This window comes from Megalopta genalis, chromosome 4, assembly GCF_051020955.1.
Source record: "Megalopta genalis isolate 19385.01 chromosome 4, iyMegGena1_principal, whole genome shotgun sequence".
Taxonomy (NCBI): Eukaryota; Metazoa; Arthropoda; class Insecta; order Hymenoptera; family Halictidae; genus Megalopta; species Megalopta genalis.
Window position 1 is genome coordinate 6,963,759 of NC_135016.1, and position 27,272 is coordinate 6,991,030.

A 27,272-nucleotide genomic window follows, 5' to 3' on the forward strand; every position below is an offset into this window, starting at 1 on the left:
CTCACAGTTGTGAATTTTTTTAACTTCGTTTTTAACGATGTATCTGTTTTTCTGTTTCGTATTTTAATAAATATCTACAGAAATTGTTGTTATTTTATTGGAAGACGATTCTTGACTAATGTACGAGGTATTTAACGATTAGAAGTTCGTTTAAAGGAATAACAGAATGCTTGTGGTGCATATAAAAAAATAAAACAGTCACATTTCAGCATCAATTATGAGAAACAATTAACTTTAGCGCAATTCGGATGTAATTTAGTAGAAAATTAGTAAAAATTCGTGCTTCACGGTTCCGCGTCATAAAAATAAACGACGAGGCCTGATTTAAGATGAAAATTACGAAAAGCTTGAAGTTCTGTAAATAACTTTGCACGCAGATCCCTTCGACCACCACCATAAATCTTGTCGAAAACGGCTAAACAATGATGACCTACGGTTTTAGGATAGAAAGGAACAGGTATGGGGCACCAGGTGGTTATTATACAAACTGGCTGTGCCCCTGACAACAGTCGGGTTCCCCCGGGACTATTGACAGTCCTCCGGTCTGTGAACAGCCGCAGGGAAGGGGTTACAATATGTCTCTAGGAGGCGAGACGTTTCTAGAAGAGAAGCAATTGTAACAGGGTTATTTTAATAGATTTAATGAAACGATATACAGAATACATTTGCTTTCGTAATGCATCGCAACGCATCGTCCGCGTGCCTTACCATCTATATCACATATCAATTTCTTTTATTTATAAAATATAATGGTCATAATGTTTTTCCTCACGTCATCCCTTTGAACTGCTTTCATGTTCACATATCGAAAGTATATATATATATATAATATATATATATATATAATATTCATTTCTTTCTTTTATATTAAACATTATATTTATATATTTATAATTATGTATATGTATATATATTATATCTCATTATAATTATATTATCCAAGCGAGAGGGAACATTGTGTCTAGGTGTATGCCTGTGGCTCGGGGCGCATTATTTAACAACGAATCAGGCCACGGAAAGAAGGTTTCGTGATCACGTGTGTGTGTGTGTGTGTATGCGCGCGCGCGCGCGCGTGTAGAACAACACGATGAGAAACAGATTTTACATAGTACAATCGGAAACATCGTTGATCGTATCGACGGTCGTAGGGATGAAAAGGCCGGTGGGGGGGAAACTTTAGCCGGTTTTCTGCTTTTTATTTCCGGTTCTTTTTTGTTGTTTCCATTTTATTGCAACGGTAACGAGAGACAGACAAGTGAGAGACTGATCGACGCACCTCCTTTTCAGTTGTACGGCCGTCAATATCGGCGATCGATCGCGGGCGTCATCGATTCGCTTCGTTCTTCCTATCGCTTCCGCAGATTCGTCTCCCCTTCCGCCGACTTCCGGTCTTCGTGGGGGGTTGCCACGCGCGATTATTGCAACGATACATCGAAAGGGGAGGGTCGAAGCGAACTGTCTTCGGTTCACGCGAATCGTTCGCCGCGCGATCGATGGATCGCCGTTGTGTACAGACTTCTACAAATGGTACTTTCGGTGCATCGCCTAACGTTTCCGGTGTGCGGGTGCTCGCGATTGTGCATTCGATTGTGATCGCCGTGTCCGCAGGCTCGGCCGTCGCAGAGAAATGATCGTAGAACGAGAACCTGCCGCATCATCATCATCGTCGTCGTCATCGTCTCATCTTCATCATAATCATCATCATCATTATCACCAACATCGATTTCCATCCGCAACAATCGTTAAGTCCGATCACTGGGTCGCGAGAATCGATGGAAACGATACAAACGTGGACCTTTTCCTCTCTCTCTCTCTCCCTCTCTCTCTTTCTCTCTTTTTTCCCCTCGTGTTTCGCGTTCGAGAGAGAAACGATAGTCGAGCACGTTCGACAACGCTACCCTAATCAATGGACGGAAAGGGGAACGGCTATCGATCTCGATCTCCCTGTCATTCGTGTTGTACGCACGACGTCGGCGTGCCGAACGGATCGATTTCATCGAACGAAAAACAGCTACGGTAAAAAAAAAAAGAAAAAAAAAAGAAAAAATAGAACTGCGATCTCATATCCGTTGATTGAACATTTATTGTTACATCGAGGGAAGAGGAAATAGTACACCTAACGGAATTGGCCGTTCGTTCGTTACAGCGATGACAATTAATCAATGAAACAACAGTGTGGTCGAACGATCCGAGCACGAGGTTCATCTCAATTTGTGTATTTATTTTACCCTAACCCTTCTCGCTTTGTCTTTTGTCGCGTCTCCTCCTCCTCCTCCATCGTTTACTTTTCTTCCCTGTTTCATGCTTTCTTTCTTTTTCTCGTTTTTTTTCTTTTTCTTTAGAAATTACACGCGAGTTACACGTCGTAAAAAATAATACATCGTTTTAATCGAGGCGTCGAGTGCGGTACAGACGCAGCGGCACAAGTCGAAACCGGAAAAAACGCGTCAGCCAGCGGAGTCGCTCGTTTCCGCTCCAATAGGGGATTGGAAACGGTCGCGAGAGCGTCCTCGAAATTTTCTTAAGTAATAGGAACGAAAACACCATTTCCCCTTGCTAGCCGCCAAGCGCCGCTTAATCGCAATTAGCCTAATAACACCGTTTTCGCTTGACGGATCGCCGACGCGTCGCTAAATCTCTGCCGGACTCGACGCGATCTACATGCACGCTTTGCCGAACGACCGGTCCGTTCTCGTATAGTAGACGGCTCTCCGGTGAACAATCGGATTCCTAACGATCGAGACGGCGGACCAGTCGCTTCCGCGCCACGCAACCCTAATTTGCGACCGGGAGGAACGCGATCGTCGCAGCGTCCCTCCCGGGCTTTCTTGTACCTTGCTTTCTTGCCGGGCATTTTGCTCGTGTTCTCGACGAACACCTCGCGATCTCGTATCCATCCGCGAACGTACTCTTTATACACGCCTGTCGGCGCGGCTCGTTTCCACGGAGACAGATGCTCTCGGTAAAACTAGCTCTCTCCCTAACGTCTCCTTAACACCTAAACCGTTCGGCGTCCCAACTACCGATTGCGTCGCAAGACAAGGAACAGAATTAATTGCAACTCGCAGACTCAAAAGGTCCCCGGGCAAGCGGAACTGGCGCCGTTTACCTCCGTGCGCGGCACCCTGACGAGAGAGATCGCCCGGTTACACGCGTACAGGGAGGCCGGCGGAGCGAGAATCAGTTACAAAGAACATCGGCGAACGAACATTAGAAAAACAATAAGATCTGTCGAAGGAACCATGTTTCAATATCTTTTTTTTTTCATGCTTTTTCTGCGGAGATCGAAGGACAGCGACGTTCCTCGCGAAGCGTCGAACATTTTGCGGATACACACGGCGTTTTTTTTTGTTTGTTTGTTTTAGAAGTAACGTATACACACGTAATTACTTTTTTTTATATATATATATATGTATATGTATATATACCTATTGTGCACATACATGTAATTCAACGTGTTCTCTGCCACTCCGTTCCGTGAAACCGTTTTGCCTCCGGTTCTGTCTCTGATCGATCCGGGGGGGTGGGTGTGTGCACTCTAAATTGTAAACGCTCTGATGCTCTCGATTATCTCGTATAACGTATTGTATCGATCGGATCGGTTTAGCGGGCTGTACATTTACGTCGGACAGGTAAACACAGACAGAGGAGCGTGTTATTGCCGAAGAGTGGCGGGTACGTCGCGGGCACGCGTCCGGAATCGAGGCGACCGACGCTCGAACGAACCTCCATCGTTCGATCTTCTCTGTCCTGGATGCGCTCTGGATCGCTCTGGATCGCTCTAGGTCCCTCTAGATCGCTCTATCCTGGTCGTGCCTCGTTTCCCGACGTGTCCCCGCGCTCCGCCGGGGGGGAGACTGCGGCGAGTAGAGTGCTTAAACGTTGACGGTGGTCCTTACGCAATAGCGGACAATGGTAACACAAGGTGCTGGTAAGAAGGTAGCGGATGGTAACAGTGGTAGTTAGCGGTAGTAACGCCGTAAGATCGTGTAGTAACGCCTAGCGCTCGAGTAGTAGTAAGTAATAATTGTAGTAAGTAGTAAGTAATAGTTATAAGTAGCAGCGGCGCGGTATACGTATAAATAGGACTTTCTACGTTAGTTTGATTAAAAATAAATGTCATAACGTAATAGGTAACTTTATGCCGGACCTGATCGCGCCGGCCACCCCGCCGACTGCGACAACGGCGTCCTCGATGCCGGTGTAGCAGCAACCCTTCGGCGTCGTTGTCGGTCGGCGGCGGATCGGCCCGTACCCAGGATCCCGTATCATTCTTCTTCGTCTCGCCCTTAGCTGTCTAAAATCACATTAACGCAAGAGTAGTGGTAATCGCGGCGCGTAAAACACTCGCGCGTATCCGACGACGCCGAATCCCGCATGAGCTCTGCGGGGTTCGATCGGGACGACCCCGGGCCGAGGACAAAGAGCGGGCTGCTTCGACGTGTGGTTGATTCCGCGTCGTCGCGACACGTTCGAGTGCGAGCGCAGGCCACGTGCCTACATGTCTAACTGTCAACACGGAAGAGCAAAATCCGGGGGTTCGAAAGTAGGGGGATGGGGGGGGGGGAACTTAGGGTAGTCCAGCAGCGACACGTCTACGTCTGCTCTTCCGTCGTTGCTCTGATATGTTGCGAGTCGTCAATGCGTTTGCTTCCACTCCTCCACGACATTGTTTAAGTACGTTTATACACATCGAATAGAGGAGGATCGATGCTCGCCAACGCGACGGACCGTCCAGCCGGAAGGACGCCAACGACGGGAGAGGCGTGGGCGTTCGTTGGCGGCGGCGGCGACGTATACAAAGTAGGTAGAAAAGTGATAAAAATTCGTGTATATATTTTTTTCCTCATCGTTTCCTTTTGTGCACGCTTGCGAGAAATAGACGAATGCGCCGACCCCGAAGACCCGCCGCGCCCTCGACCGTCGCGACCCCGAGTCCTGAAACGACGGCGGAGCTGTTCGCCGCCTGGCCGTCGCCCCCTGAATCCCCGGTGGCCAGGACTCGGGCTTCGTAGTCCTCCGGCCGGACGGTCCGTGAATCAGCACGATCCTGAATTGCTTGGACTTCCGGTAGCAAGAACAGCTGTTAACGTCGTGTTAAAGTAACGATAGCAGTTAAGAATAGTAGTTAACGACAGTCCGGGGCTGCTCGCCCTCTGGACACACCGTGGAGTCACGCGCTCTCGCCCTCTTGAGACCCTCTCGTATCTCAGAGTTAGCCTCTTTTCTCATTCGAACGTCCAGTCACACGGTCGCAAGCGTACGAAACCTTGGGAACGTTGTCGCGGAGGGTGCACCGGTTCGCACAAGGTCGAACCAAGGTGGCGACCCTCGCCGAGAACCGTTCGAGGACACACGCAGAGAAGATAGTAAAAGCTACGGTGGTACGTATAGAGCTAGGGAAACTGAACGGTGTGTTTTCTTGTTTGTTTGTTTGTCTGTTCGTTTGCCTGTTTGCCTGTTTTTGCTTGCTGCTGTTCGTCTGTTTGCTTGTGTTTACGTGTGTGCTTGTTTCTGTGTACGTAACCGCACGGGCCAGCCTCGAGAGAGAGAGTGTGTGTGAATTGTTCTACGCGTTGATAGCCGCCCTAGGCTAGGCTCAGAAGGCGATTTAGAACGGCAGACTACCGATGAACAACTTCTGAATCAGCGGCGGCGCCGGGACCAGGTCCAACAGCTTCAGGTAGAAGATATGTTGAAGCCCCTGCACCGACAGGCTCCTCAGCTCGGGCAACTTGTTTAATAGCCGCGGCAGGTAGTTCGGCTTCTTCTGCGCGTCCGAATTGTAGGTGACGTGGTCCCGCAGGGTCGAAATGATCTTCATTTGGAGCTGCTCTATGCGGAGAGGCTCCTTCAGGCCGTACCTTTCTGCGAATACAAAAACACACGCGGTTCAGAACGATCCTCCGATGTTTGGGACAAGCGACTATCGATTAGAAGGCAGCTTCATTGCATCGTTTTCGAAACTATGTACAGTAATGTCTCCATAATTGACGCTCAGATTGTGCACAATACATATATATACAAGATATATACAATAATGTATATACAGCGTATGCTGTGCACAGTAATCTTGTAGTGTATGTATAACATTTACAAAAAATCGATCTACACTGGCACCCTAATCTATTAGAAAATCCATCCTACTAGTCTCAGTAACTGGTCCAAAATTTTGCTATCCACCTAGGGGGACCAGTTACTGAGACTAGTGGGATGGATTTCCAAACAGATGACAAAAATCCCGAAAATGAATTCTACTAGTCTCAGTAACTGGTCCAAAAATTTTGCTTCGACCAGTTACTGAGACTAGTGGGATGGATTTCCGGACAGATGACAAAGATCCCGAAAATGAATTCTACTAGTCTCAGTAACTGGTCCAAAATTTTGCTATCGACCTAGAGGGACCAGTTACTGAGACTAGTGGAATTCATTTTCGGGACAGATCGGAATGGATTTCCTGATAGATTGGGGTGCCAGTGTAGATGGATTGTCCACAAAAATGGACAATTTTGGAATTTTATTGGGGATTATTCGAGCCTTGCGATTTATTTTTATAGTAACGAATTGTCAATAACTATAAAAGCGAGGTGCAAGGCTTGAATAATCGTACCTCCTCTTCCCAAATTGTCCATTTTTGTGCACAATCTGAGCGTCAATTAGGGAGACATTACATTACTGTAAACAGATTAAAAGTGTTCAAGAATGTCAATGTATCAGTTCCAGCTTATTAAAATCATTGAGGGAGTAAAGAAGTTACTAAATGGCTCCAGATCCGCAGTCTAGTAATGAACCCTGCATTGCCTCACAAAAGCGAGAAGATCGCGAATTCATTTAGACTCTATAACGTTCTTATTATAAAACTTTGGAATTTTGATCGCGGCAAGATAGTGGAGCCGGTTGCTCTGAGAAAATCTCAGACTTTTCTATTCTTTTATTTCGTTTATATTTAAATTAAAAAAATTTAACACGTCTTATTCGATAAATATAAAGTTATGAAACTGAAGTTAAATAAGAAAACAAACTAATCTACCAAGTGTAATCGCTCGCTTCACGGTAACCGGCTTCGCCGTATACTACCTTCGCGAATTCTGCAAAGGGCGAAGGTCCTTTGATAAAACCGAGTCAGCCGTTTCGCGAAACCCGATCCGCGATATCGAACGCAGATTAATCGCGCCTCTCCTTTCGGGTTCTTTCGCTAGGAGCGTCGGTTTCCAATCATAACAGTGCCCGGTCGTTTCGTAAAATGTTCTCCGGAACATTGGCGGTCGTGGCGTGGGTTCGCGAGGAAATCCGAATCGGTCCTCGGGGATCGATGTTGCGTGCAATCCGCGGGCCGAAAAGCCGCACGCACGTGAACGCGCGCTTGCGGAAAATCACTGTAAGACGTATCGCGTGCAAGCAATAAGCGACGCCGGTTCCTTTCGTCGTCGCATCAATAGCTAACCAGCCGATGGATAATTAATTTGTCTCGCAGACGGACGGCCGTAATGAACACTCCTCCGGCTCCCGACCGATGGAAAATGGAAACGGATCCCGATCGGTCGGTATCCACTTTATTATAAATCGCGTTCGATCCCGAACGTAAACGGTCGTTTGTTCATTCAACGGTGGCGGGATCATGAATTCTAAAACCGCGCGACGAGGAGCCGTTCGCTGGAACGACAACGGAGACTCGTTTCGATCGGGGAAGGCTTACCGGTAACGAGGGTGAGCGCGCAGAGACAGGCGAAAGCGCTGGTGTCCACGTCGAGCACGTGGAGGGCATTCGAGAACTCGAGGATGCTGTGCAGCCAGTCGTCGAAGATGCGCTGGCACTGGCCGATCGCTAGGACGACGCCGTTGCAGAATGTCAGCTGAGCAGGATCCGGTTCGGTGCGGTGTGCCAGTCGTAGGACGAAGAGTTCGAGGCTGGCCGATTGGAACAGCAGCTCCTGCAACGCGCAGGAAAGAACCGCGAATTAATCCCACGGGCCCGTTAATTTCTTACGAACGGAGAGAACATCGGGCGGACGAGTGTCGAGAAGGACGTTCCTCTCATCGGCGGCTCGATGCAACTGGCAGACAACCGGCCAATCGGACAGTCGATTAAACATGTCGTAAACTCGTCAGGCCTGACCTTTTATAAAATGTACAAGCTATCGATTTCTTTAACGAAAGCCCCACCCTCCCACGGATAATACCCGTCGGTCGATACTTAATAAGAAACAGAAACGGTGCTTTTTGTGCTTTTCAGCCGAACGAACGATCGCGTACCTGGTCCTCCCGCAGCAGATTCGTGAAGCCGGGTATCTTGTCGGCGAAGTTTCGGATCACGTCGATGGACGAGGTCAGCAGGTTGTAGAACTGTTGCGTCTTCTCGGCGTCGTCCATCGGCGGATCGTCGCCGTTCAGTATCCGGTACTGCGAGTAGTCTAAGCTGGCTGACATCGTGTCCGAATGTGCGCGCAGCAGAGCCTTGATCAAGGGCACCGGCGAGCTAGGCGGCGACTCCTGCGGCGACTTCGGCTTCGAGGGTAACCTGCCCCTTCGACCCTTCAGCGAGTCCGTCCTGACCACCTGCGGAACGAACAAACCCGTTCAATCCTTTCTGTTTCCTTTCTGGAAATCCCTGAATAATTTATCTTTCATCAGCGGCCGGTGAATTAAAGATAACCGGCCGCCTAGCTTCGCAGACAGATTTGTTAGCGGCTAGCTCGACCGATAGATTTCTCTAAAGATAACCGAATCGAGCGACTACTAGGGAATTGAAGACGGGCAGACCGACGCCGCGTTTTGTTTTTGCTGCGGGGCTCTGCTGAATTTTCAACGGTCCTCATGAATCTAGACGAGTCCGCGGGACGAAGATCCCACTCGATGGCTGAACAACCATCCAACTTCGACGAAGAGTAAGGACATTGCAGAGAGCAGAGACGGGATCAAGTGTATTACAAGTGTAATCGAACCTCTGCGAGGTAGGTTCAAACCCAGTATAAGTACTTTCGCGAAGAAAACTGTTACAGAATACGAAGTTGCAGAAAATGCTACTTGTAAAAGGTTCGAATCTTCGTAACATCGAAGCACTTCTAAATACCTTTTCGAAAGCTGGAAGTACCAGGGTTCGATATCTACTTGTATGGAACGAATACATTTCAAGTATAATCATCGAGACGCTATTGCTTTTGGCTAGTAATCGAAAACCGCGAAACAAAACTTAGTTATTTGAATTGCCCCAGGTTCGCGAGTCCCAAAATTATGGTACCACCGTGAAATTATGGGTTCCTCGGGTCATTCGAAGCAACTTTTTCCTCGCGCCGGCTGATCTCGCCTCTCATTGGTCACTGTTTCCCGTTAATTCCAGCCAAGCTGGTCTCTCATTGGGCAGCGTTTTTCGTTAATAACTCGCAAACGAAGCCGCGGATTGCATTTTCGCCGAGGAAAAAGTTACTTCGCATAAGCTCAGAAATCCTTCATTTCCCGCAGGTACCATAACTTTAGGACACCCTGCAGTCCTTGAACGTTTCAAACTGAAGGATGACAAAGGCATGGACTCACCTCCTTGACCATGCCGACCTTCAAGCACTTCTGGTAGCGGCAGAATTGGCAGCGGTTCCGCCGGCGTTTGTCCACGGGACAGGCCTTCTCTGCCAGGCAGACGTACTTGGAGCCCTTCTGCACGGTCCTCTTGAAGAATCCCTTGCACCCTTCGCAGGTGCGCACGCCGTAGTGCTGGCAGGCGGCGGTGTCCCCGCAGACGGCGCACAATTGACTTGGACTCGGCGGTGCCCTCTCGTTGCTGGTCCCGCTTCCGGGCGACAGAGAGCTCACGGAGCTTCCGGAGCCGCTGCCGACCCGGGCCTTCGGCGACTCCGTGCTGCTGCTACTGTCGATTAAAACGCAATTCCTTGACACTGCGCCGCGATCCATGCCGCGAACTTTGACCAGATTCTTCGCGGCGACTGGCTATGCCGCGCGGGACACGGAAGCCGCGGACTAACCTTTCGCAGAGGGGTTGCCCGGCAATTATACACAAACACCGCCGCAAAAACGGCGGAAAAACGTGTTGCGACGAATCCCGGCTAAATGATTTGCAAAACAGTGCCGAGTAACTAATTAAATCGCAGATTCGCGGAAATCGACAGCGTACTTGACGTAGGCAACGATTAATCACGCGACGCGACAGGCGCGAACAGCTGCCAGCCGCGACAACATAAAACGAGGCGCGAGCCTTGTAATTAAACCGTTCTCGGTAAGCCGTTTAATTCCGGCCGATCTCGGGGCGATCGCGTCTAACGAAACCTTAATAACAATAATAATCGAAAATCACGAAGCACAGCCATCGAACTTCGCGCACCCCGTAGAATCGTCCGCGAGAATCGCGAGCCGTATCGCATCAAGTATCCGTGGATTACCTCGTGGACTCTAGCCTCTGCGTGGGAAGCGACGCTCTCCGTGACCGGGACGTCCCGACGACGACGTTGTCGACGTTGGGGCAGAGTTCTGTGGGTGCTACGGGTGTCGCGCCGCCGGTGATGGCAGGCGGTGGACCGTACACCATGGGCACGCTGACCGCAGCCCCGTACGGCGAGTCCTGCCGATGGTTCGCCGGCGACGGGACAGCAGTCGTCGGTGTGGGGGCGGTTTCGGTGGCGAAGTAGCCCTGATGGTGATGGTGGTGCTGCTGCTGGGGAGGCTGCGGCTGCTGGGGATGATGGTGGTGGTGGTGGTGCACCGCGCCAGGCTGCTGGGGCTGCTGTTGATGATCGTGGTAAGGGATCGTCGGCGAGAATTCCGTGGGATAGTGTCCGGTGGCGCAGGGGTACACCGGATTGTCGTAGCACTCGTCGTCCATCTTTATGCCGAGGACCTGGAGCTCTTGTCTGGTGTACCGCGGGGCCGTGTAAGTCTCTTGGAAGCTCGGCAGGGGCGTTGAGCTGCGTCAGATCGGTCGGGATCAAGGGAGACCGTGCGGGTCATGGTATACCGAAAGGGGTGAAAAGAACGATTGGTACCTAAGCGAGTCCGCTTGCACATCTTCTGGAAGCGGCGGCGCGGTCTGAGGTGGCTGAAGCGGTTGCTGATGGTGCACTGCTGCCTGAGGCTGCGCCGATTCGTCAGCTGTGGGCACTCCTTGAGGGTTGCCGAGCTGCAGCTCCGGGAACGGGTCCAGCTCTTCCGGCAGGCTGCCCGCGTCCGATGGGTCCGTGTACGACACGCTTAACAGGTCCGCCAGAGTACCACATCCGAAAGGACTCTGCAAGAAGATGGCCAGCCTTGCGTCAGACGTTGCGCGACCGGCTACACTGAATCCAGGATTTTCGGACGAACTATTGGGACGAAGGATCGGGGTTAGATCAAGGAACAGTGACCACTTTGCGTAGCCGATCGTGAAGATGGCCGAGCACCGTGTGACTCGATGAAAAGACCGACGCAGTGGTCGCTATTAGAGGAAGCAAGCTAATCGCTTTTCTGATACCGCGTCGAAAGGAACTCTGCAAAAAGATCGCGCGGACTACCTAGTACTCCAAGTGTTACCAAGTGCAATCCAGTGTAACGAAGCAAATCGACAGAGACAGATCAACGACCGATCACGAAGATGACGGATCACTGTATCCTCCGATTAAAGAGCAACCGCGTGGCCGCTATTAGAGCAAGCAAACTATTCACTTCTCTAGGTCCGCGTCGGTGGTCCGCGTACAGCCCGGTCGGCGATGCCGTGCTGGCGGCAAATCGAAGCGCTCGACTGCAAGGCGGTAACATTGTTCGGAATTGCAGCCGGTGGCCGAGGCATCGATGTACAGTTGAGGTGCGCAGTGAGGCCGTCGGAGAGGATTGGCGAGGCGAGCTGCGTATCGCGTGCCGGCTAAGGAGTCTCGGGCGACTGGCTAACAGAAAGCCACGGACGAACAACTAACTTGTGTTCTCGCACTCGAATCCCTTCTAAAACACGCCGGACACGTCGTCGTCCCCGTGCCGTCGTCGGTTCTATTATCCCGAACGTCGCCGGCGCGTGCACTGACATCGGCGAACGTTCCTCCGCGCGGCGCACCGACAATTGTTATAAATAATACCGGTCGCGGAGCCAGGACTATGAATACCCGCGGCTGACATTTCGCGAGAAGATTGTTCGGTTCAGCGGGACATAACGCGATTAGAAGGATCGATGTGGACCAAAGGAGGACATCGAACGAGTCACACACGATTCCGTAAAAATCGTTGACGGTGAAAAAAAAACAAAGCCGGCGGGAAGGAAACAGCGGGGGTGCGGAGGGGCGAAGGAAAAAGACGGCGTCGGGAAGGATGGGAGGATGTCGATCCTCCGGAGAGGAGGCCGGGGGTTGGATATTCAATTTGCCAGGTTGGTTCCGCCGCTGGGCTGACATTTCGTTCATCGCTCCCCCGGGGCCCGGCGATCGAAGCTCCAGCCTTCCGTGGCTCTTCTACGGTCTCTAAACCCGCGGACTCCCGCCCCCCCTCCTTTCCATCGCCACCCCGCGGAGCTTCCTCGAAGCAATTACGACACCTACCCGCTCGAACGGAACCGCTAATTTCATCCGGGGGCCAAGACCAGCTGTTTAATTAGCCGCGACGATAACGCGCACTGACCCCGGAGGAAAAGACAAGTGGGAAAACGGGCATCGCGGCCCGTGGAAGGGATAGAAACAGGTAGGACGACACTCGGGATCCGGGTACGTGGGCAGGAATGCAGATGGTGCGCCGATAAGCGAATGCAGATGACGATCGAGAACGCCGAGACGTAGGAGGGCAGATCTTGTTACAGGTCGGTCGAGGCTCGCGGAGTTCGCGAAGTGCGGATAAGATACTGAAATAGTGAAAGTATCGCGCGCCTCTAAATACGGGATTCGATAATTACCGGCTCGACCAGGCCAGACGGCGCGAATTCCGCTCGGTTAACGCCGGGGTAATCGGTTTTCTAACTGGCACAGGCCGAACCGACTGAGAAAAGTCAACGCATTGTAGTCGAGAAGTGGAAAGGTGGGTCCTTGAAGAATCGGTTCGATAGACGAGGGGGGGGGGGGGGGGAGAAGAAAAACGGCTGGCGATGAAGAGGGTGAGCACGATGGAGGATCGATTCGGAGCGAAAGAGACCGAGTGACCTGGTAACCGTCTAAATAGGTACCTAAATTCGAGGAACGCGCTTCTAAGCCCAACAAGTTCATCCTTCTTCTGAAAGAACGATTCGATTCCCTGGCAAACGGAGTCTTTGCTCTGCAAGTGGTCACCGTGAACAAGACGCAGGACAGTGTCCAATGGGAACGGTTGATAGAATACAGGTGGGAGGATCGACTGACCTGTGTCTGCAGAAGAAGCATACTTGACGCTACCGTTAAGGCGGTGGTTGTGGTGGTTGGAGAACTGTGATTCGTGCAGGCGAGAACTGGAACGGTAGCAGTCAGGGACCGCTGCTGCCGCTGGCGATGCGGTTGTGGTTGTTGGTCTACGTCGTTCCTTGTAACAGCCACCGCACGCTGGCTACCGTTGCTGTTATCGCTATCGCCGTTCGGCGAGTGTAGCTGCCCTGCAACAGAAATACGTCACCGTGTAGCGGAGACACGCTCTCGAAAAACAGCGCGCTGCGCGTTCTTCGGATCGGCACTGCACCCCGAACAGTGCCCGCCGAAGCCGGACGATGAATGATACGGAACAATGAATCCTCTCGACAGCAACATCAACAACGAACGTCGCGACAACGACGGCTCCGATATTTTAATTGCGGCGACCGTCGATTCTGGACCGGCGATCGGCGCTGGGATCGTTCAATGGACGACGACCCGCTGTCGATGTTCTAAATAACGGCGACCGCTCGTAAATAATGGAACTGGTCCATCAGCAAAGTTGCCGTCGCAACGAAGACGTTCATTGTTCCCGGCGGGACGACACGGATCGCGCTTAGAATGGAGGAAACTTTCTGACGCGCGTCGGACTTGTCCTGAATGCGGCCCGATCGAGAAGCGAAACGGGACCGCGGACAACGACGGGTTGACGAGAAACGGTTGACGGACCAGACAACGGAAGGAATATTTTTCCTCTGCGTACAATATCTGCGGTACTGGGAGTAGCCGGTGTCCATGGTGATCATGTCTGCTTCGGATTCCGAGCGCGAGACCGCGTGGAAGAGGAGCCGCGTCGCGTGAATGATCTTAACGTGGATCGACTAAATTCGGACGACCACCAGGCCCGACCACGGTGGCCTGGCGGCCCCGTGGAATTCGGAAACCACTTTCACCGGTCCGAATTCCTCTGCCGATCGACGCGATGCAGTCCGGAATCACACGGCGATCGGCTTATCAGCGGCCGGAATTCTCGGCGACGACTGAGATCCGCGACGTCGACGGTTCCTCCTATATAGCCGTCGCTCCGACACCCCGGGGAGACATGAAATCATTGGCATTTAAAGCGCCAGCCCTACACACAAACGGCCCCCACACCCCTCGATTATTATTGCGCGATATTATCCCTAACGCCCGGGGGATGATGCGTCGCCGACAGACTAGCTTTCGTTTTATTGCTGCGCGCTGATTACGCTGGAAAAAACCTACCGAAGACAACGAGCGTTTAGGAACGGTGTTCAGCAAGCAACGCATGCTGGAAACGCGCGAAATGCTGTGCAAGTGGAGCGACAGTGTTCGATCTTGTTTAGATCGCATGGAACGTTTAGCTACCGCTGGGAGATTCGAGCCTTGTACGTTCTTCGGGGTGAAAGCTCGAGCATTTGTTGTTTTTAAATGCTGCGAATCGTTCGCGTACCTTTATCCTTTTTTTGGAGATTTTTCTGTGCATTTATGGAGACTTTTTTCTGATCTTCACCCTAACGATTCATCGAGAGTCATGCGTGAGTAGGGTCTTTTATTAGGAAAGAATCTTTTCGGCTACTATTTGTTAACTGCTTTGTTTTTAAGAACGTTTGTTATGTTTAAAATGATGTTGACAGCTTAAAAGTGCCACGATTTCGTTAATCAGCGAATGGTATTCCATTCCAGGCTTAGAGTCGGCTTAGAATCTATTCCAGGTTTATGTCTAGGATCATTTCTGCATGTCTCGTACTCAACAACGTAACACTTGGACACTCGCAGAGTCATAATTCGTATGGGTAATATACTAATCTTACATTAAACGGTCCGATTGGCTCGGTGAGTTAAATGCAGGCGCAGTGATGCACCTTCGTCGCTCAAAGTGCGCAAAATAATTTAATTAAGACACGAAGCTAACTACCACTTTCCGGCATGCCTACCCAGTGGATCTCGATGATGGAACAGACACTGACTCCCCCGCAATTCTTAACTTTTACGTCCCTCGTGTGTCCCGATGGTTTGACAGAAATCTGTTCGCCCACAAGTGAAATCGCGTTGCCAACCCTGTGGGTCCCGTTGATGAAACAACTACCGATTCGTCGACAACAAAGAAACTCTGAGGAAAATAACGAAAATAACCTCGTGACACGCAACATCTCTGTCGCTATCCTCGCAGCCGGTCCATCCCATCGTCCCCTCTTGTTCGAGCAATGTAAATATCTCGCAGTTCGAAGAGCGATAAATCATGCTCGCAGAGAATATTGCAAAGTGCCGGTAACAGGATCCGAGTAAACCAGATGTCCGCCGGAGCATCGCACCCCTGCCGCGAAGATCGAAATCGCAGATAGTCACGGTCGCGGAAGTCGCGAACGGTTTCGATTTAATTCCGAGGCGGACCAGTCGACAGCGACACGGCGAATTAGAGAGAGAAAGAGAGAGAGAGAGAGAGAGAGAGAGAGAGAGAGAGAGCGAGGGACTCCGAAAGGGGGCGAGTGGAAGCCGGGGCCTGAATCGGTCCAGGAAAAATCGTCGCGGGGCCCGCTCTCTCCCACCTCTAACCTTTCCGATTTTTCTCGCAGGGCCTGTGTAACCTGTCGGCGGAGCGGTTAAGGTGGCGGCTGCCAATTAAGACAGCTCGCTCCGAAACAATGAGAGCCCTATCAGACAGCGGTGATCGGCGAATCCGCGGCGCGGGGCCGCGAGTGGTACCGATCCCACCTACGGGAGCGGTTCGCCCGATGAAAGAGTGGTGCACCTGAGCGAGCAGCTCGCACACGTGCACGGAAGGACCCGATTAACTCTAGAACGATAGCCGAGAGCACCGTAGGCAGGGTAAAGGCAGAGGCAGCCTGGGTAGGGTAGCGAACGGAACGGGAAAGAGTAGGGCTAGCTGAACAGCGTGTGCCAAGTGGATTACACCGGTATACACGGCCCTCCCACGAACCACGCCTCTCCACGTGCCACCACGTGCGTCCACGCCGCTCCGCGCCACTCCGCTCCGCTCGACTCCGCTCCGACAACAAGCCACGCTTCTTCCTCCACGATTTACTCTCATGAATTAACCACTCGGCCCCCCTACCCAGGGACCCTTCCGCTGCCTCCGGCGTGCGTGCACGATCCTCTCTGCACGAGAGATAACGGGCCCGGGCCCGGGACCCCTCGTCTCGACGACTACATCGCGATCGATCCCATTGCAAGCTCCGACACGCTCGCCTCGGACGCTTGTCCATTAATCGACTGCATCGGCGACGAGCAAACTTTCACATGCAGTGTACCATAATTAAAAAGCTAATTTAGGCCGATCGCCAATTGTTTTCGAACGGAGAAACGCGACGGCCGGACGCCGGCTAACCGCGGACGGGCCTCGTGCGGCCCATAGACAGGATTGCTCGTCATTGTACTACACAGTGAGATTTAATTCGTCCGTTATCAATGTTGTAAAACGAGAATCTACATATTCGAACGTGCACTCCAATTATTTGGACGCGAAGTTGCAAGTAGCGATGACAATCGAAATTACTTGGCAGATGGAAAAACATTTCCTGGAAGACGGTTTCACGCTGTTGCAGTTAAGACGGTGATTAGATGCGGCTACAAACTATTTAGAGGATGCGACAATCATTATCTAAATTCATCCACAGGCAGATAGGACAACGTCGAGCTGACAGACTAGAGAAATCATTGGATAGAGTAAGGAACGAGAGCGATCGTCTCGCGACAAAACGCGGGATCTTGCATTTGTAAGCGAAACCGCGATGCTGTTAATTCCGATAGCTCATTAATCGCAAGGAGCTTCTCAAAATATTTCGATATTCGGCAAGCAAGTCCCTTTTAGATACAGATCCGCTTCGCATCAGATGCATTTTCCATAGATATCCATTTTGCGTCAGGCTTATTTTAGTTACAGATCCATTTTGAATCTGGCCCATCTTAGATACGCGCCCATTTTGAATCTGGTCCATTTTAGACACAGATATATTTTTCATATGAGTCTGCTTTGGACGCGGATCCCCCGATTTCTGGCGTACCGGACCTCCGTAACCCTTTCTACCACGATCACTTTCGTAGTCGCATCGGTCAGTAAAGTAAATTCTTCCTAATTTTTCTTGTAAAGGAAACTGGACAATTTTGAAAGAGAAGATACGATTATTCGAGCCTTGCAGCTCGTTTTTACAATTGTTGACAGTCGGTGATTATGAAAATGAGGCGCGAGGCTCGAACAATCGTATCACTGTCTACAAGCTGAAGGAAAATTAGGGAGAATTTATTGTATTTCTGTATTGCAAATAAATTTTTTACCTGATGAACAAAGTGTCCATTTGTCGTATGAGCACATTAATTTTCGTTCGATGATTTCGTGCATAATTTACTGAACATGAACGTTATTCTTCCGTGAAGCCACAGGAACATTAATAAGGACGAAGCAGTGCTTATTAATAAAATTATCGTGAATAATATTAGCGGATTCGAAGAAGCGTATCATACGTTAATGGCACGTTATTATAATGCATTCATCGTTCCCTTCCTTTGAATCGTTGCATCGCAGGTTAATTAGCCTCCTAGAAGTGCTCTTAGTTCGGATGCAGTCCACAGATACGAGACTATAGTACGCGAGGTGAATGACGCGTGCATCGATGCTAACTGCAGGCACCACTCAGGCGATTATCTCGAACGGCAACGTATCGAGCCATCGAGCCCTGGCTAAGCTAAATCGAAATCTCAGAAGATCCTGATCAGCTAGAACCTTCTTCTTTCCATTCCTAGCCGTAGGACCACTTCGCGCGGGCCTCTCGCAGCTAATTGACACAGCTGAGCCCCTCGTCGACGGCGTTTAGAAACGCGTTTGCAAGCCCGAGGGCCTGGCGATGACGTAGCCGAAGAAAACGAGTCTATAAATAGCGGTTTCCATCGGCAGCCTGTTTTTCCGTGGAAACGTTACAAGAAGGATAAAGACACCCGCGCCGATCGCTTGAATAATTCATGAAGGATATCAATTATAAGCTCGCAGCCGCGGCGAGAACACACGCGGTCGTCGCAATCCCCGGGCTGATTTATTGGAATCCCATGCCTAATTGTGCTGGCTAAACGGACGATGCCACCTCGGTGTCTCCGTCTGACGTCAGCTCTGTTCTTTCGAAGTGCCGAAAGTGGGTCGTCCCGCCGCGGCGCGCCGGCGAAAATCCGCGCGAACGGTTCCGCGTGGCTCTGACAACTGTTACGCGGGCTCGCCGCGATACCGTCGTTCAGATTTCTGTCGGAGCTCCGCTCCGCGGATACCGTTCGATACCATCGCCCGGTCCATCAGTCACTGATAAGCGAAACCGAAGATGGAACGGAGATACTTTCTCGCGATACCGTCGACGACAACCGTGTTTCGCAACCGCCGCGGATCCACGGAATTCTTGCGTCCGATTTCACAACGGGAGGACTCCTCGGCGTGTTTACACGCGGCGATCCGCGACTGTGTACGCTTTTCTCCGGCTGAAACGCGGACGTCGATCCTGGGCGTGGTTCTGTCAACAGCTTCCGGACAGCAGCCGCGGCGTCGAACGACGTCGTTCAACTTAAAAAGTTAACGCGGATCTTCTCCGAATCTAGATTAGAAGTCGATACCATTTCTTGCAAGTCGAGTCAAGTTGCATCCGAACGTGGAAGCACTTAATTGAATCTTAGCTTGTCGTGCTTGAAATTAATTGCTTTAGTGCTGGTAGTGGAATAATGGATAATTCGTTAGTGTCAGTGTAAGTCCATTTTTCTTAGAAAACTCTTTTCTTCCTTTATTGTAGGATCTTTCAGTCGATAAATCAATGTAATCGGTTTCTTTGTAAATAAATAATGGACTGTAGCTCTTATATTGACTATGGAATGACAAACAAAGTTGTTCAGTGAGAATTGTTTTTTCTAGAAGGACATTGACATTTCTCTTTTATTTCTCATCCGATTGAGTTTATTTGTATGTTACCTTATAATAAAAATTGTTTCACACTATTGGTGAAATTGTTATTTTTTTATAGCAAACTTTCAAAATCCTTATTTATCTCAATCTTAAAGTTGACGGTCAATTTTTATTATTCGTATATATATGTATAATAATGTCTCCCTAACTGATGCTTAGATTGTCCACTAAAATGGACAATCGATCTACACTGACACCTCAATCTCTCAGGAAATCCATCCTATTAGTCTCAGTAACTGGTCCAAAATTTTGCTATCGACCGAGGTGGACCAGTTACTGAGACTAGTGGGATTGATTTCCAGGCAGTTACGAAAAATCTCGAAAATGAATTCTACTAGTCTCAGTAACTGGTCCAAAATTTTGCTATCTACCTAGGGGGACCAGTTACTGAGACTAGTGGAATTGGTTTTCTGGATTTTTCCGATCTGTCCGGAAATCCATCCTACTAGTCTCAGTAACTGGTCCCCCTAGGTAGATAGCAAAATCTTGGACCAGTTACTGAGACTAGTCGAATTCATTTTCGAGATTTTTGGTACCCGTCCGGAAATTCATCCCACTAGTCTCAGTAACTGGTCCAAGCAAAATTTTTGGACCAGTTACTGAGACTAGTAGGATGGATTTCCTGATAGATTAGGGTGACGTCGCACCATTTGCGATTTATCGGAACCGTTCGAAGAGGAGGAACAACTTTGTTTCTTGTCGATCGAGGCAGACAATTTTAATTCCTCGGAGGGATTCGCAGTCGAATTACAGCAGATATCGTCGAATTAAAGCAAAAGTATAGTAACGCATTCGCGCGGGGAAACGAAAGGTCTTGTTTTTCCTCGACGTTAACTATCCCAGAGATCGTAAAGAGAAATTCGCAAAGGTGTTGCTCTTGTGCAACTTTAAAATAGTTCCCAACGGAACGGTTCAGCACGGAGGCGTGCGAAAGCATGGGGGCAGGTAGACCGGCTGACGTCTTTAGAGGCGAGAACGAATCGTTTAAAAATAGTGGGCCATTTGGTGGAAGGTTTAAAGAAATGTCTCCGATTCGTCCGTCATCGGTGCCGATCGATTCGGACTCGTCTCGCATGCAGGCACACCTCGCCTAGCAGCGTTAGGCAGTCGGAACGGCGGGTGCGCGTGCGTGCACGAGAGAAAGTAGGACCTGATCGTGTCCCGGAGTCATACGACACATAATCGCGCACCGAGATATCTTCGATTCAAGCTCGCACTCGGTTCGCCCACACGAGCCCAGACGTCTCTCCGGCTGACCGATCGTAATTAACCCTTTCACTGCTAAGTAGAGACACGGTCCCGTGCCGGATCGTCCTCGGCTTTCCGCTTCGAGCCGCCGCCACTTTTCAGAGCCGCTGCCAGCTCCGTGACTTCGATCTTCGCTGAATCGCGAAGATCGAAGTCGAACTTTTCTACTCGCCGGAACTTTTCTGCCGTCGTCGGGTCCGTCTAAAAACGGAGTCGCCGAGCAAAAATAGACGGTTCGAGCGCACAGTTTTCCGATGTGGGCGGCAACGAGTCGAGTGGGCGTGAAAATCTCCCCGTCAGTTTGTTATCCTTGTTCCCGGCCGATGCACCGGTCGATGCACAAGTGCGTTCGGAAACTTCAACGATGCGGATCGCTCGATTGCTCGTTCCTCATTAGGGGATGAAAAATCCCGAGCGACCGAGAAGCAGCTCGGAGAAAACTTCGATTTCGTGTCGGACACGTCTGCGTAATTCGATTGGAGAAGACGACATTAATGCAAACTTGTTTCGGGGATTAGCGTGCAGCGGACGTTCGATCGGTTAATCGTCGCGGACATCTCGTCCCGTTAATCCGGCAACGCTTCACGCCGCGGCGCGGCGCGGCGTTACGTTACTCTCCGCGTCACCTGGAACCACGAGTGAATCATGGGACCGACGTTCCTCTCGATTCGTACATAAATTAATTTGAAAGTTTCCAGGTAACGGTCTAAAACTGGTCCGACGTGTGTACAGGCCGCGCAGCTTTCTCCTTCGTCGGATTTAGTGAGAGATCGACGACACCGTAATTAGGGGTTCTCGCTTCGAAAACTCTTCATTCATTCTGGTAATCGCGGATCGATCTTCGGTAGATCCTCGCCGGATAACTTCTGATAATCTTCGCCGGGATCGAATTACCGTCCCCACCTCGACGACATTTCTCGACCCTTTCGCCGGCACACCGGTGATTCTTGGGTGCACTCGACAACCTGCAATTCACCGAACACGCGTCTGTCTTCGCGACGCTCGCGAAACCAGCTTTCGCCCTGTGCTTTGCCCTTAACTGCCATTGTCGGTCTCTCTTTTTCCGACCGCTGCCAATTACTTACTTATCCGTGGCGATGATGTAATTGCAAACAAAGTTGTAAAATCGTGAACGAAGGAACGGTTTCGATGGACTCGCTTGCACTCGATCGAATTTCGACCGCTTCGTTATTCACGTTCGAGGAAAGAACAATTGATTTTGATTTTTCATTGTTGTCAATGATAATGCAGTAAACATTTGCGGTCTCGCAGACAGCTGATAGAGGATGGATCACGTTCACTGAAGAAATAATCTGCTCCATGGATCGTTTTACTGGTTCTGAATAATTAACGCTGAAACTTGTCGCACTTTTTCTTAGATTTTCTTTCGTAAACAGATGAATCATTTATGAGGAATTATTTATTGTTTCATTCGACTCATATTTTACCATTGTGCCAACTTGATAACAAAGAACAGATTACGCTGCAGAAATGAGAGACGATGGTTAAATTCCTTGAGCGGAATGACAATTACTGTCGGTTATTGTTTCAATAAATCTTGCAAATTTCCAAATTAATAAGGGCACGCGAATTTACATGGAAACATTGCGAACTTGAGGAGTTAATAGAGGATTAATTTTAATAGAAAATGTAGAAGTTAAATTAAAGTTGAATAAAGTTAATAGAGACTGAAGTTTTCGAACAATTACATTTACGTGTATTAATAACGACTTGTTTACAGTCGCGCGTGGCCGCCGCGACCACCATAATCGAACTAATGGTTAAATAGAAAACGACCTCTAAACAGCAATTGTTATACAGCGATTGTTTCCGTGTTCCTCGTTAGAGGCCGCTCAACCTTTGTCCCGAAAGTTGCGAAGCATCTTTCAGACGAACTTCCCGGACGCAAAACTACGGTATCGAACGCGGTATGAAACGCAAGAATCGGCAGCAAACAGTGGATCTGTTCGGGACAAATCGGAGGGACACGAACGATCTAAACGGAGGGGGAAACGATCGAGAATAGCTGGAGAAGATCTCCGAAGATCTGCAAGGATCGAAGAATCCTGGGGACGGCAGATCGGCGAAGCCGAAGGAATCAAGGATTTGTGAAAGTGGCAACCGGGACCAGGAAAGCCGGCTGAAACAAATTGTCCAGATACCCTGGAAAGATTAGATACGTTCCCGGTGGATTGACCTCTCCCGATAAAAGATTCCTCGGCGCGGCAATAAGAATACAAAAGCGAGTGTAGCTCGCGAGGCGGCTCTCGCGCGGTCCGGGTTAGAGTGCGGCTTACGGTGTCGATGGAGGTGAAAGAAGAGGTTCGACGTCGGCTAGGCGAGGGAGGAGAGATAGATCCGAAGTACCTGACGAGAGAGCGAGAAAGAGGATACGGAGAGTCGCTTGCGACACGCAGGCTCGAGCAGCCAGGCTGATAGGTAGGTAGGTAGGTATATCGCCCCCTGACCCCGAAGAACTACCGTGAGACCGGCTTAGCTCCGGTCGGAGCACTCTCCTTTGCTCTCTCTCTCTATCTCCCTCTCTCTTTCTATCTCTCTCTCTCTCTTTCTCTCTCTTTCTCTCGTCCTCTCTCTCGTTCTTTCACCGTTCGCCTCTGCAACGTTCTCTTTCTCTCGTTCTTTCTCTCGGCGGAGACCGCGTATGCACACGTAAGTACGTGTGTGCATCCAGGCGCCGTGGAATAAAGAAGTGGGAAGGGTACGTGGCGTGACACCACGACCAACCAGCAGAAAAGAGAGGAGAGAAGGGAACGACACGACGAAGGATGTTGTGACTCGTGGGTGCAGCTGCAATGCGGCCCCGACTGCATTCAGTGGCGCGCACAGGACGATCCGATGGGGCTTTCCGATGGCACGCCAGGATTATCCTGGCGAGCACACACGGGGCCCGAACACAATTTCGTAACCCGCGTGCAAGCATCGCGCCACGGCGATTGTTCTCCGCGACCTGCCGCGATCCAGTCTTTTCGCGCGAACCTTGTCCTGCGACGCTTTCTTCCTCCCCTTCCATCCCGGCTCGATCGCTCCTCCGAAGAGTCCGGCCAAGCTCGCTTCGTGCCGCTTTCAAATCGCGAGATTTGCTGCCGGGACGTAAGTACTAGTGGGCTGATCGAATTTATGCGAACACCGGGGAATTGTCCGATCGAGAATGATATTGTAAGTACACTTAACGATAAAGCTGAAGCCAAAGTAAAAAGCCAAATCGAAATGACCGGTTACGCGTGTTATTTTCAATGTTCTTGGAATTAGAAAGAGTACTATGTAGGAGAAAGTTTAATCAATTTCTTAAATCAAGCACGCGTTGCAATTGAGTTCAATCTTGTTATTTTTATAAAGTAACACGTGTCAGACATTTTTAGTGGATTTAGCGTTGCAATGATATTTCTCACTGCGAAATGTATTGTCACGTTCTTCGTAACATTTTGCATTACTCTATTAAAGCATTATTGCATTATTATATCACTATATTACTGTATTATTGTATTAAAGCGATTTTAAAGCTTTTGCCGCCAATTCTCTCGTACTTCTGGGTCCTTATTCTGCGCGGATATAATTTTCTCGAACGAAATCAACTTCAAAAATTACTAATTGCTTATTGCGAACACGCGCGTTTCATTATACATTTATTAAGTAAGGATTATTGTACCCGCAACACCGTCAGAGAAACCTCGAAATTTTTCCATCCGCTAATAAGAATTTGATCACCCACTAGGACACGTTCCCTGCAATCTTCCGTTTTTCAAGAAACGAGACTGCCGTCTTATAATGGCTTGACAAGTAAAAAATACAAAAACCTGAAGTGCAGCATCGTGCTCGTGTAATCTTCAAAAGTAATTACACCGAAGATCGTGTTGGAGTTTTCACCTGTCTTCGTTTTATACACTCGTCTGCATCGTATTCATGTTCTGTTAAATATTACATAACGCGTTCATGATATAACGATGCAATTAAATATATCAAATTCGGACAGAGTCTTGAATAAAATCGAGTGTCCAGGGATCATCTCGATAAGCAATCATCCCGTACAGATATTGCGAATCCAGGCACGATATCGAAAAGTTTCACAACCGTGAACAAATCGATATTTACACATCCCAGTCTGTATACATTCTAAATCGTTAAAAATAATTATCTGTTCGCACTGTTCGCGTCGGTCAGCCGATTGCGATCTCTTTGAAAAGCGTGCAAATTACTGTAATTACACCGTACGCGTTCGATTTCCTTCCAATCTCGCTGAAATAAAAGTATATGATCGAACAAAGAATATCAAAAAATATAATCCTTCCTAATCGGTCAGCCGATTTCGACGGTTATGCGCGACGAAGAAATCGCGACGTTGCCCGTCACCGTGTTATGAATCTTTAACCGGTTAAACGTCCAGAATTCATTTTGTTAATTCGATTCAGCTCGGTGAATTATTTATTAAAACCTCGAGACCGACCGATTGATTCCATCAATCGGCGGTCGACGACTTTCATTCATGGCACCGTATAAACGTGTCGCATCGAACGCCGCGTTATCGATTCCGACAGATGGTAATTCCGTTCGTTAGAATTAATTCTTGGCCGCCGGTAAAAAGCGTCGATCGAAGATTCCGCGCTGAAGAGAAGAGGAGAGAAGAGAAGTGTTCGCCGAAGACGTTGCGAGCTGACTTCGCCGAGCGATTCACGGTTTTGAGGAGAAAGCGACGGCCTTCGGGCGACTTCGATGCCAGGCTAGTCGAAACTGCAGGCCGCGGATGATAAAAACGCCGGTTCTCACGGAGTTTAATGACTTTTGGATATCCCGGCCTGCTAATCGCCGGAATGGAGAAAGTCCGGCGCGGGTCGTCACCGATGCGAGAGACGGATCGCTCATGGTCGCGGACGCCTCGAGCATCGCGGCACGCAGGAATCTTGCGAATCATGCGAGCACCGCGACGCGCGCTAGGTTTAGAGGATCGTGGACACCCTGTAGATCCTGGCGAAAGTTCAGCCCGGAGAAGAGGCGTCGGATCCGCCGATAGGCTCGCGGAGATTCGGCCGGTCCGTAAATTATCGATGAACCGTGAACGAGAGAGAATGGAGAGAGAGAGAGAAACGATGAGAAAACGATGAGAAAGAGAAAGACAAGAGAGAAGAGAGAGAAAGAGAAGCGTACATAAATCACGCTAGGAAAGAACACAGGCCCGTAATTGCAGGCCGCGGAATTTTACGAGGAGATTCTGACGCCTGACCCGCGAAGAGTAAACACCAATGGACCGACTCCCTAATTCACGAGCACGCTAATCGACCGGCTGATTCCTGCCAGCGGTCGTCGCGTTTTTTCGTTTCTTCTTTCTCCTTCGAGGATGAGACGCCGCCGCTTTTTCTACACTTCGCGCAACCGCGCTGCATACCACCGATGAAAGAATAAGCAAATAGAAAACCTGCCGGGCGAGGTCCGACGCGCCGGTGCAGCAGAGCTTAGGCTCAAGAGGTTGCAAGAGGAATTGACCCGGCTAGATCCGCGATTTTCCGCGTTTTCGGGACGCTTCTTCTCGCGTCGTCGATTCGATCCACGGACGATCGCGTTTCGATCCGATTGAAAAACGACCGGGGAATGACGAGAGGCTCTAAGGACGCGTGCGGTAAATTTCTGATCGAACGAGGCGAAGATCGAGCGAAAATTTTGCGACAGTTGCGCGGACGAACAGCGAGGAGAAAGATGAACGAGCGCGGAGGTGCAAAGCGATTGGAAATTGGGAAACGTCGAGGGTCCTAGGCACCGAATGGCCGAATGGCATCGAGTGACGCAAAATGGCCGTACGAAATGGCTCCACCCACATCCCGATCTTCGCATGCGTGTTCCAAGCTCGCATATATCGATCCTTCGGTTCCCTTCGCGGAGGAACAAAGCGCGAGAAAGAGACCGAGGCGGAGAGAGAAGAGGCGGCCGATCGACGCTAAAAGCGTATCTCTTGCCAGGCGTCGAGATCACCGACGACTAATGGCGAATTTTCCCGATTTCCAGCCAAGGCAATAAACACGCCGCTGTCACGTCGGTTCACGCGAAACAATACGACCCTCCGGAATCTGCATCGCAACGCGTTTAACGATCGAAAGTGTAATTAACGCTGTCGCAACTTCCGCGAGAGATCTCGCCTGCAATGGTCGTTCGATCGAACCGATCACCGCGGAGCGTCGTGAATAAAAATCAGAAACGACTTATTTAACACCGTGGCGATTTCGATTCTGGCGATTGCATTGTGCTCGGATTGTCGACGCGTGGAAATTTCGCTGAGAAATATTCGCAGTTCGTGAAACCCGGAGACACGAGCGCCGTGCTGTGACATACGCTGTCGTCTGAATTTATTATTTAGCAGCTCCATGCTTCACCTGACAAAGATATATGTAGTTTAATGATATTTTCGTGGATATTTTCGACGCAGATTGATTCGATTTACGTCAGTCGTCGAAGGAGAACCGACGAATGAGAGAGAGAAACGCTCTAAAATAATTCCCTCGTTAATTCCCGAACAGTTAAAGAGATCCACTTTAGAGCACAAGCGGTCATCGGGTATGTCACAGCTTCTGGAGGCAGAGAATCGGCGATTTTCCACTCCGAAGAACGCATGGAAAAATCATCACACTTCAACGCTAAACTTATCGTACCGATACGATATTTTTGTTTTAAAATTGCTGGTTATAAGGACCCTTTCGTAGAAGATGTAGATTGAACAAGCGAAGCACACATTAACAATAACGACGACGGATCATGTGTAAATGAATTAATTCTTC

The 27,272-nt window shown here is 49.8% G+C and overlaps 1 protein-coding gene across 5 annotated transcripts in view; it reads right to left on the bottom strand.

Moving 5' to 3' along the window:
• Nucleotides 1-625: 625 nt before the first annotated feature.
• Nucleotides 626-27,272, bottom strand: part of Hr38 (Hormone receptor-like in 38) — a 77,687-nt gene continuing 51,040 nt past the window's right edge. For 4 of the 5 annotated variants that reach the window (XM_033476139.2, XM_076521226.1, XM_033476136.2 and 1 more), the window contains 7 exons: nt 13,290-13,516; nt 10,989-11,230; nt 10,389-10,910; nt 9,532-9,859; nt 8,254-8,556; nt 7,697-7,931; nt 626-5,868 (listed from right to left, as the gene is read on the bottom strand). In XM_033476139.2, coding sequence (XP_033332030.1) covers nt 5,612-5,868; nt 7,697-7,931; nt 8,254-8,556; nt 9,532-9,859; nt 10,389-10,910; nt 10,989-11,230; nt 13,290-13,516 — 2,114 coding nt within the window. In that variant the 3' untranslated portion in view covers nt 626-5,611. The remainder of the gene's footprint in view (nt 5,869-7,696; nt 7,932-8,253; nt 8,557-9,531; nt 9,860-10,388; nt 10,911-10,988; nt 11,231-13,289; nt 13,517-27,272) is intronic. The other variant, XM_033476138.2, reaches the window with a different exon arrangement.